At 36.5% G+C, this 12,395-nt stretch overlaps 1 protein-coding gene across 1 annotated transcript in view; it reads right to left on the reverse strand.

Moving 5' to 3' along the window:
• Positions 1-10,817, reverse strand: part of LOC108780533 (uncharacterized) — a 38,779-nt gene extending 27,962 nt beyond the window's left edge. The window contains exons 1-2 of the mRNA XM_018548288.1: positions 10,741-10,817; positions 7,124-7,420 (exon numbers count right to left, since the gene is read on the reverse strand). Of these exons, the coding sequence (XP_018403790.1) occupies positions 7,124-7,420; positions 10,741-10,817 (374 nt within the window). The remainder of the gene's footprint in view (positions 1-7,123; positions 7,421-10,740) is intronic.
• Between the last annotated feature and the right edge of the window lie 1,578 nt (positions 10,818-12,395).

Raw genomic sequence — 12,395 nt, forward strand, 5'->3', positions numbered from 1 at the left:
GGGGGGGGGGGGGTGAAAGTTACTTCTCGTGGAAAGTTTAATGTTTCTGAACAGGGAAAAGTGTAGAATAATACTCAATATCATACATGTATTATATATTATACCTTAATTTTAAAATTGCAACAGTGCAATCATAGAAGTTGTACGCCCCTTGGAGGATGGGGGAGGAATTGGAGTTCGTGTAGTGTAGGAAGTCAAAATGTATGTGTAGAATAATGTTTAAGATAGTATATAGCAGAAATAAGACGTTATTTTTAAAACTTTGATTGTTAATAACTTTTTAACAAAGGACGAGCGGAGGCTAATACCTGCCGGAGGTTACTCAGGGTCATGACCTTGACAACATATGTCAAGGTCAAGGTCATCGGAAGGTAGTCCCCTTTTGTAAAGGTTTACCCGAGAAAGTGTGAATTACGGCGAAAGAGAGGGATGGCGGGAGTTGGTGGTGGGGGGAGGGGGAAGGGCGAGTGGAGGAGGGCCGTTGGGCCGAAGATGGTGGAGGTGCGAGTGAAAGGTGAGAGAGGATGTTAAAAAGTTGTAATAACGAAAAAGAGTGAATTACGGCGAAGGAAAAGGGTGGCAGTGTGGTGGTGGCAGGGGAAGGGGCGGGGAGAGGAGGTCCGGTGGGCCGAAGGTGGTGGTGCTGTGAGTGTAAAGTGAGAAAGAATGTTAAAAAGTTGTAATAACGAAAAAGAGTGAATTGCGAAGAAAGAGATGGATGGCGGAGGTGGGTGGCGGGGAAAGTTAGAGGGGCGAATGGAGGAGGTTCGGTGGGCCAAAGATGGTGGAGGTGCCAATGGAAGGTGAGAGAGGATGTTAAAAAGTTGTAGTAACGTAAAAGTGTAAAATACGGCGAAAGAAGTGGCCTGCGGCGGTGGTTTATGGATGTATGGGTAGGGGCGGGGGAGAAGGTCCGGCGGGTCGAATATGGTAGAGGAGCGAGTTGAAGGTGAGAGAGGATGTTAAAAAGTTGTAACAACGAAAGGTAGTGAAATACGGCGAAAGAGAGTGGCGGTGGGTGTGGGTGGTAGGGGGAGGGGGAGTGACGAGTGGAGGAGGTCCGGTGGGTCGAAGATGGTGGAGGTGCGAGTGAAAGATGAGAGAGGATGTTAATAAGTTGTAATAACGAAAAAGAGTGAATTACGACGAAAGAGAGGGATGGTGGGGATGGGTGGCGGGGAGAGGTGGAGGGGCGAGTGGAGGAGGTCCGGTGGGTCGAAGATGGATGCGAGTGAAAGATGAGAAAGGAAGTTAAAAAGTTGTAATAAAGAGAAAGTGTGAATTACGACGAAAGAGAGGGATGGCGGGGATGTGTGACGGGGGGGAGGTGGAAGGGCGAGTGGAGGAGGTCCGGTGGGTCGAAGATGGTAAAGGAGTGAGTGGAATGTGAGAGAGGATGTCAAGAAGTTGTAATAACGAAAAAAGTGAAAATACGGTGAAATAGAGCAGCGGCGGGGGTGGGTAGTGGTACCAGGGGAAGGGGCGGAGGAAGGAGGTCCGGTGCGCCGAAGATGGTGAAGGTGCGAGTGAAAGGTGAGAGAGGGTGTCAAAAAGTTGTAATAACGAAAAAGATTGAATTACAGCGGAAGAGAGGGGAGGTGGGGGTTGATGGTGAGGGAGGGGGTGAGGCAAGTGGAGGAGGTCCGGTGGACCAAAGATGGTAGAGGTGCGAGTGAAAGGTAAAAGAGGATGTTAAAAAGTAACATTTCACTATCCGTCAAATAACGATATTTTTGAATTCGGACGGACAGACAGAGAAGGAGACGTTTCTTAATTTTTCATTAAAATCATCACTTTTCGACCGCTTGTATCTCCAAAACGGCTTGACCGATTTAACATTTTTGTAATTATTTAGATTAGGGGACACCTCACCGATGACCTTGACCTTGACATATGTTGTCAAGGTCATGATTCTGAGTAACTTTGCCTGAACAACTAGGCGGCGGACTCTTATAATTTTTGAGATATTAAGCGTTGAAGTTATTTTTAACAGTAGTGAAACCGGTAAATCATTAGATCAGGGGACTCTCCACAATGACCTTGACCTTGACATATGTTCTCAGGGATACGACCCTGAGTAACCTCCAACAGGTTTTAGCCGTCGCTCGTCCTTCGTTAAAAAGTTATTAACAATCATAGTTTTAAAATTAACATATGATATATAATACATGTATGATATTAAGTACTATTCTACACCTTTCCCTGTTTAGAAACGTTTAACTTTCCACGCGATGTAACTTTAACCCCCCCCCCCCTTTTCACAGGGGCACTCGACTTCTACGATTGTAAGGTGCAAGGGGGCGGCCTTCGGCCACCCCCCCGCACCCACACCGTCGACAGAGGTCTGCCCCGACAGTACTATCATAGCAACAGTACAATCGTAGAATTCGAGTGCTCCTGTGAAGAGGGGGGGGGGTTAAAGTTACTTCGCGCGGAAAGTTTAACGTTTCTACACAGGAGGAGATGTAAAATAGTACTTGTTATAGTACATATATGGCAGAAATGATACGTTAATACGTATAATTTCCCAGATATGATACGTTAATTTCGAAACTTTTTTTGATCATAACTTTTTAACGGGCAACGACCGCCACCTAAAACATGCGGAAGGTTACTCAAGGTCATGACCTTGACAACATATGTCAAGGTCAAGATCATCGGTGTGGTGTCCCTAATCTAAATAATTACCAAATTTTTTTGTCTCGAATTACTCGTGGCGATGCCGTCTTTCAGGACATGTGACGTTCAATTCAAAATTTATTATATTTTAATAGTTATGCACCTCCTAATAATGGCTTTGATGGCTCGGGATAAGAGACTTGTAGCGTCTCACAGTTTTTGAACATGGCCGGAGACGCTACCGCGTCTCCTGATTTGCGATATTTCTTAATTTTTTACCGGCATTTTTGTATATTTGTTTGAAATAATATCATTATAATGCTAAAGATTGTAAATTGCTGTGGAAACGCGAAAAACCCGACATTCAAAAACCCGATCCTTCAAAAACCCGACATTAAAAAACTCGACACTTCAAAAACTATACTTTAAAAAACCCGACACTTCAATTTTTTCATAACAACTCACAACAATTTAATTTTTGGGTGCCGCGGTTTTGAAGTCGAGTTGTTGAAGTGTCGGGTTTTTACGTGTTTCCATGCCTGTTATCGTGTATGATGTCGAATTGCCATGAATTTTTTCAAAATATATGCCTTGCCAATACGTATAACTTAGAATCTCTTAAGATTTCCTTCTCAGTAATTTCAGCACAATTATAACAATAGTCATGTGCGATTGTTATAATTGTGCTGAAATTACTGAGAAGAAAATCTTAAGAGATTCTAAGTTATACGTATTGGCGAGACATATATTTTGAAAAAATTCATGGCAATACGACATTGTTGAGATGAACTAGAAATTGACCTCTCATTATGATAAAACTGGAATGATATATATCGACGTGAGTGCGCTACTGTTTATGATTAAGGTTGGATTCCGCGCCTTCTATCTATGTATTGCGCATAGTCGCGTATCCCTTCCTTCGTTTTCTCTTCTTTTACTTTTATTCGTAGCACGCTGTGAAAGCACTGCGTTACCGGGGTATCTTTGAGAACGTTGTCCAACAGGTTATGGGCCCAGGACGATTCCAGTGTGCGATATTCTGTGAATAGTGCACGTTCTGTGGTGTGAAGTTTCTTCCTTTAGCGGTTCATTCAATCAAAGAAGGAAAAGAAAAGTGACCTCGTGTAAAATGACTACTGAGGACATATCGCTACGTAACATCGTGAAGTTCGATGGTACAAATTTCCAATCATGGAAATTCCAGTTGAAGACTCTTTTTGATTACAATGGTTTAACAGATATCGTCGAAGGAAGAGAGTTACTTCCTGAAGGAGCTACGGATGCGACAGCGGCAACGAAAGATGCCCAGCGTGTGGCATGGAAAAGGAGAGATGCGAAGGCGCGTTTTCTTATAATTACGGCATGTGACAAGATACAAATGGAATATCTAACAGTGTGTGAATCGGCCTGCAAGATGTGGAGAAAGTTATCGACCATTCTTGTCAAACTACAATGAAACATGTTGGGGTGTAGTAAAAAAAATTCTGCGCTATTTATCAGGTACGAAAAACTTAGGAATAATATATCGAAAGGGCATTTGCAATGTACCAGAAAGTTTTAGTGACTCTGATTATGCCGGCGACAGCGCGACGCGTAGATCAACAAGCGGGTGTATAACTATGTTAGTAGGAGGACCAGTTATTTGGTCATCGCATTAAGTACGACTGAGTCAGAGTTTATAGCAGGAAGTGAAGCAGCAAAGGATGTTGTGTGGTTGCGAAAATTGTTAACTGATATTGGGTATGAATGCAAAGAACCTACAAATTTATATGTAGACAATCAAAGTGCAATGAAGCTTTTCAAAAATCCTGAGTTTCACAGGAGAACGAAGCATATAGATGTACGTTACTATTTTCTGCGTGATATGTATGAGAAAAATATTATAAGTGTGAGTTATATTGAAACTGAAAATCAGGTGGCTAATATACTAACGAAACCTTTAACGCGCATTAGGTTTCGGTACTTGCGAGATTGTGTGAATGTAAGAGAAAGAGAGTCAAGTTCTGGAGAGAGTGTTGAGATGAACTAGAAATTGACCTCCCATTATGATAAAACAGGAATGATATATATCGACATGAGTGCGCTACTGTTTATGATTAAGGTTGGATTCCGCGCCTTCTATCTATGTATTGCGCATAGTCGCGTATCCCTTCCTTCGTTTTCTCTTCTTTTACTTTTATTCGTAGCACGCTGTGAAAGCACTGCGTTACCGGGGTATCTTTGAGAACGTTGTCCAACAGACATCATACACGATAACAGCCATGGAAACCCGTAAAAACCCGACACTTCAAAAACTCGACTTTCAAAACCGCGGCACCCAAAAATTAAATTATTGTGAGTTGTTATGAAAAAATGGAAGTGTCGGGTTATTTAAAGTCTAGTTTTTGAAGTGTCCAGTTTTTTAATGTCGTGTTTTTGAAGTATCGGGTTTATGAATGTCGAGTTTTTACGCGTTTTCACAGCAATTTACAATCTTTAGCATTATAATGATATTATTTCAAACAAATATACAAAAATGCCGGTAAAAAATTAAGAAATATCGCAAATTATCTTATATAATGAAATTTAAATCAAAAATAGTACTCTCGAGTATGTCAATAACAATAAACAATCAGGCTAATGAGAGTCAAAAACTGCGGTAGTTAGTGCGAGTTTAAAATTCTTTATTACAATATAATTATAAATTTTAATCAGACGTTTCGGCTACTCTTTGAGCCATTTTCAATGATACAAATATTACCCCTTCAAATTCCATGTAGGATGGTCATCAATTAACTGCACAGGTGTAGCAACACATCATCTCCATTAGACAAAAAATTAGTTAGTTTTTTGGTGATTAATGGACAACTATTAAATAAAATTTATCAATAAACAAATTATTAGTAACACCAAAACTGAAAAGATTAATGAGACACTCACCAGTGCAGCAAATTAAAAAGATATAAGTCACATCAAAAGAATTTATAACATTATACGTTTAGAATAAAATGATACAAAGTCAACGGACAATAGTCAAATGAGATAAAAACAAACGGCGAGAATGACAAGTCTGTAGTGAGACTGCGCAAGCTGGTAAAAACATGATGAACCAATAACAAAGCACTTTTACTTTAACATAGAAGAATTCATATTAGCTCCATTATTTAAATGAATCTAAGATAGGTAAATAAGAATTATGTAAAAATTCAGTATCTGATTGTAAGTTTAAACTATTGTTCTGTAATTTAATATGTAGCATTTCTGCAATGCGTCGTCTATAAAGCCATCTCTCAGAATCAATAATCTCAGTGTCCTCCCAATCAAACTCATGATTCAAATTTAATCTGTGTTCACTAATCACAGAAAAATTACCATTACTTTTACGTATATCATTTTTATGTTCAGTGATTCTTGTTTTTAGTGTGCGTTTGGTCTGACCAACGTATGAGGCATTACAATCTTTACAATTAATTTTGTAAACTAAATTTCTTCTTTTCATATTAGATACATGATCTTTATGTGAATGGATGAAACAACTGAGCTTATTGAGACTGAAAAACGATAAATGTACATTTAAGTTTTTAACAGCATTTTTGAATTTGTTAGCAATCCCATCCATGAACGGAACAGTAAACCAAATCTTTTTTTCTTTTTCAATTCTATTCGAATTCAAATCAACATCTTGCTTTGAAGTTTTTTTCAATAATAAAGATTTTAGTCGCTCATTGATGACATTAAAAACAAAATCCACCGGATAGTCGTTACTAAGTAATGTCTCTATAACAAAAATCAAGTTCTTTTTATGGAATCTAGGAACGGATAAAAGGAAAGCCCTGTCAACCATACCGATGACAGTACCTCATTTTTGAGAGAGAGGATGTTGTAAGAAAAAATTCAGATATCTTCCGGAAAAAGTAGGCTTGTGATACCAGTCATATTTAATAACATTATTATTCTTTATAATAGTTATATCCAAAAAATTGAGATTAGAACCACCAATCTCCATTGTAAATTGTAAGCGTGAATGTAACGAATTGAACGAAGGTAAGACATCATTAATTCTATCAACAGGAACACTTAAGGCTATGTCATCTACATATCGAACATATAGAGGTATATGGAAGTCTAACATGTTCAGAACATTTCTTTCTAGATCCTGTAAAACAATATCAGCTATGACAGGAGACAAGGGAGATCCCATAGGCATTCCAAATTTTTGTCTGTAAATGACACCGTCAAAGGAAAAAAATGCAGAATCAAAAATGAATCTCAATGCAATAATGAATTCATCCATGGAGATTTTAGTTCCATCAGAAATAAAAGGCTACGAGTAATACTATCTATAGCTAGGTCAATTGGTATATTCGTAAAAAGAGAGACAACATCTAAAGAGATCAAAGCGTGGTTATCATCTAAGGTTGTGTTATTTAAAATGTCAATTAAGTGGAAACTATTTTTTATAAAACTAGGAGAATTAGCACTAACTTTATATATGATTTTGTGTAAGAAAGTGGATAAAGGATACAATGGACTATCTATAGTGGAAACAATAATTCTAAGAGGAATATCAGGTTTATGGATTTTTGGAAGGCCATAAGCACCAGGAAGTATGCCATCACTAACATAGAGATGACTATAACTTTGTTGTGAGATAAACTCCTTTTTTTTCCATCTGCTAAGTAAATCTCTCAATTTTCTGGATAAAGAGGATGTAGGATCCTTTTTAACAACTTCATAAGTGCTCTCATCTTTTAACAATTTATGCATTTTTTCTCTGTATTCAGTTTTTTCCATAGCAACCGCTACATTGCCCTTATCAGCTCTAGTGAGCATAATGTTATTGTTATTTTTTAGAAACTCATTTGTAGCTGACCACATATGGAGCAACTTGCTTTTTATATTGTCACAACGATTAAAATAGGAAGAAAGATTATTAATAATTGATATGGATTGGTTCCTAACACATGAGTGAAACCTAGCGTGTAAATTGTTTATGCTATTCTCCACACTTTTAATATATTCAAGTGTTGTCTTCATGTAATTAAAAGGAGGCATCGAAAAATTATCTCCCAATTGCAATAGACATGAAACATCAATCGGAAATTGTACAGAAGATAAATTTATGAACCACTTTTCTCTTTTTTCAGTTAAAGATGTATTTTTATTTTCAGAAGTGATATCAGAAGCATCTATTTGAATATCACAAAGTATTTTGTTATTATCGATAGAAAGATTAGATGAATCAGGAGAATTATAGAAAATCTTGTAATGTATAGGTTTTGTGTTTCTAATCAATTCAGTTCTTTGTTTTTTAAGAAGCCAATCAATTTTTTTATTTTGTTTAATTAATTCATCTTCGAACAAACGATTGTGAAAAATTTTTTGCCTGTGAAGGAAAGAATATAAGATATGAGTAGGAATATGTGATGACATTTTTCTCACAAGGTAAAGAGACTGATTTTTGGAAAAACTCATAGATTTATGAGCTTGATTTAATTCTATTGTGAGTATTCGGTGGATGTACAATTGAGTTACATAAGAAAATTTTTTGATCATTTTATAGTGAGTAAATTTAAGATGGTGGTTAGAAATATAATATAAATGTTGAGGTATGATGTGTTCACGTATACAGATTTTTAAAAATCTTATGCGAATGATATTTTTAACTATATTCTTTTGATGTTTTAGCCATGATTTCATAAAGCCTAATGCAATTCCCCCAAAAGTCATATATATAAAAGAAAAAAACGACAAATGTTGTTGTTGACGCATTTTTACAGCCAGCGTATAAACAAAATTTAAATCAAAAATAGAAGTCTCGAGAATGTCAATAACAATAAACAATCAGGCTAATGAGAGTCAAAAACTGCGGTAACAATAGTTTAAACTTACAATCAGATACTAAATTTTTACATAATTCTTATTTACCTATCTTAGATTCATTTTGTAACTACCTAATTTTTATACTCGGACTAGCTCGTCGGAAAAATGCGTATAAAAAAGGTTCGGCGGAAAAAGTATTCGCGTCGGAACGGTGCGGCGGAAAATTATGTGAAGCGTCGGAAATCGGAAAAGAAAAATACTAATGCGAAAATAAGAATTAGACAAGAAACATTGTTTATTAAGACAATTATATGATAAAGAAATTACAATAATAGACGAGAAAATAACATATAGAAATATATAACTAACGGACGCGACTGACAACAATACAGCGAAGAAAATAAACGAGCGCGGGTAACAGAATATATGTATATCTAAACGAGCGCGGACAACAGGAATATGTATATATAGATTATCGCTGAAAACGGACGCGGACACTGCAACGACAACTAACTCTCAAACGGCGCGAGATATGTGCAGGCGATCGCGGGTTTTCTCGGCGGCGAGTTGCAACGCGGCGGAACGCGGGTATATGCCAGCAAGCGTCGTTTCGCGGCGCGATACGTAATTTTGTTTGCTAGGATAAAGGAAACGGAGTTGGTACTTGACGGCCGGGAGCGCCCGACAGAGGCAGGGAGCGCCCTACCCCTTTTCGAATGTTAAGTACCAAGACGGGATTTTTGGGATGCGGAAAAGAAGGTACGGAAGGTCGGAGTGATAACTAATTACGGCTGTCCGGCGGCCGGGAGTACACCCCACCCCTCAGGTTCGTCGGAGCAACACGCGAATTAGTTTGTGCGCTTTTAGATGCGTTTCCTGGACGGCTCGTTCGGCGGCCGGGAGCGCCCGGCAGAGGCAGGGTACACCCTACCCCTTAGGTTCGTCGGACGAGCGAGTCGCTGGATCGGTATCGTGAGCTGGTGATCGGATCGGATGTGTCAGGAAAGCGGTGAAGGTAAAATGCGTCGCACGGCTTGATATTGTGGTATCTTATACTCGACCGCCAGTCTCGCTCGCAATACTTCGGCCGGTCGCGGTATTTTCCGCCGATCGGCTTCTCGTGGGAGAAGATTTCCGATCGGCGGTCCCCGACGACGGTCGGTACCTTTCGGCGAGACTGGCGGTTCTAACGGGAGCTGCTGTTGCTGCGAATTACTTTAACATACGAGAAGGCGCCTCGCTCCTACTCCCGTTGGCACCACGCGGGAACGATGCATTTTAGGGGGCATCGTTACAATTTAAATAATGGAGCTAATATGAATTCTTCTATGTTAAAGTAAAAGTGCTTTGTTATTGGTTCATCATGTTTTTACCAGCTTGCGCAGTCTCACTACAGACTTGTCATTCTCGCCGTTTGTTTTTATCTCATTTGACTATTGTCCGTTGACTTTGTATCATTTTATTCTAAACGTATAATGTTATAAATTCTTTTGATGTGACTTATATCTTTTTAATTTGCTGCACTGGTGAGTGTCTCATTAATCTTTTCAGTTTTGGTGTTACTAATAATTTGTTTATTGATAAATTTTATTTAATAGTTGTCCATTAATCACCAAAAAACTAACTAATTTTTTGTCTAATGGAGATGATGTGTTGCTACACCTGTGCAGTTAATTGATGACCATCCTACATGGAATTTGAAGGGGTAATATTTGTATCATTGAAAATGGCTCAAAGAGTAGCCGAAACGTCTGATTAAAATTTATAATTATATTGTAATAAAGAATTTTAAACTCGCACTAACTACCGCAGTTTTTGACTCTCATTAGCCTGATTGTTTATTGTTATTTTTATATAATGAACGTAGGATTGAAAAATAAATATGTCTCTCTATTGTGCGAAGAAATATAACTAATTGAGCACTAAATATCATGCAAATATAGGTCACTTGCGCTTATAAAGTTAAAAAAATGGTGAAAAATGCAGTTTTTATTTTTTTTGACAATGGCCTAATTTTTTTAAAAATCTGAAAAAAATTGATAATATACTTTGAACGAAAATACATCGTCTGAAATTTTTTTCAGAGGGCGACATTTTTTGAAGGCGAGAAAAAATTATTTCAATTCTTCATTAATTTTTTTAAAATCTCCCGCACGGTAAATTACGCCAAAAAAATTGTCATATATGTACTCTGATATCGTTTACACACTTGAATTTTTGCGATTGCTCTTACAGTTACGAAATAAAAAAATAAAAATTAAAGAAACACCTTTTCCGGTGTAACGGGCTTAATTATTCGGCTAGGAAGTTTAAACTTACTGAAAATGTTTACTTTTCAGTATAGAAAAGAATAGACCTTGAGCCATTAAAATACCTTCTGGGGCATTTTGGACCATCTTAGCCTGCTATAGCCTTTGGATAATATACACTCTTTTTATATGTTCACTTTGAACTGGCACCTTTAATAATATATCAGTTACTTTTCATGGTAATTTATTATTGGAAAAATAAATGTGTTTGAATTAATTTTGATATAATATTTTTAAAGAAGAATTAATCTACTTGGATTGGAATAGGAAGATCTTTCAATATTTATTTTTGTAAAGATTTAAACCATTTGGATTGAAATAGGAAGAAATTTCAATAAGAATATGAAGACATATGTTTATGGTGCTTAGATTTCATTATTGTATATGAAGATAAAGATAATACTACATGGGATTTACTATTCAATTAATTAGAATTTAATAAGAATAGTACCACATGGGTTTTTAAAAATATTATTAGAATTTAACTTGGCGCCGACTATTGATATCATATCTTTTATACAAATGATATATGTCATTATATGAGGATAAAGATAGTATACTACATGGATTTTACTATTAATTTTTTTTAAAAAGAATTAAACCATTTGGATTGAAATAGAAAGATCTTTCAATAAGGATAAGATCTACATGGGTTTTACACTATTTAATTTAGTAGAATTTAATAAGAATAGTATCACATAGGTTTTCAAAGATCTTTTATATAAATGATACGAGTCATTAGATCTAAGTTACATCTTGGTCTAGGTTACATCTTGGTCTACTAAACAGCAAATATGATTAGTCGGTTCTACAACCGATTAAGTAGTTGGCGTTGGTGAAACTGGCCCAAACGGTTTTTTTAATCATAACCCCGTACTCTTAGCGCATGTTTAAAAAAAAAAAGGATAAGTTCGTATATGATTGTAGAATCTAGGTTATATCATGGTCTACTAAATAGCATAAGGATAACACCACGTGGGTTTTTAAATTCTACTAAACAGAAAATATGACTGGTCAGATCCACAGCCGATTATAAGGATAACACCACGCAGGTTTTTAAATTCTACTAAACAGCAAATATGTTAAGGATAACATCACGTTGGCTTTTATAAAATATTAACTTTGGCATACATAATAAGGTATTCAAGTACATGTTCGAGTTAGTATTAGTCAAATCTAACGTAAAGTTGGAAACTGTTGGTTATTACTGAAGAAGAGAAGAGAGAGAGAATTCTGATATAGAATAACTTGGTGCCGACTATTGATATCAGATCTTTTATACAAATGATATATGTTATTATATGAGGATAAAGATAGTACTACGTGGGTTCTACTATTTAATTTAGTAGAATTTATCTTGGTATAACCAACTTAAAACCGGAAGTTCAAACAAAAATTAGATTAAAGATAGTACCACGTGGGTTTTACTTTTAATTTAGTAGAATTTAAATAATAGTACTACATGAGTTTTTAAAGGTAGAATTTAATAACTTGGTATAACCAAATCAAAATCGGAAGTTCAAACAAAAATTAGAAATTTGACTAATGAATGATTAAAGGCTTTTAATTTAAACCATTTTCATACATATTCACTTCCATTGGCATTATCTTTTAATAATAAGATGTATTATGTTAAAATATTTTAAAGAGTATCAATGTAGTCAT

This window comes from Cyphomyrmex costatus, unplaced genomic scaffold (genome assembly GCF_001594065.2).
Source record: "Cyphomyrmex costatus isolate MS0001 unplaced genomic scaffold, Ccosl1.0 scaffold71, whole genome shotgun sequence".
Lineage (NCBI taxonomy): Eukaryota > Metazoa > Arthropoda > Insecta > Hymenoptera > Formicidae > Cyphomyrmex > Cyphomyrmex costatus.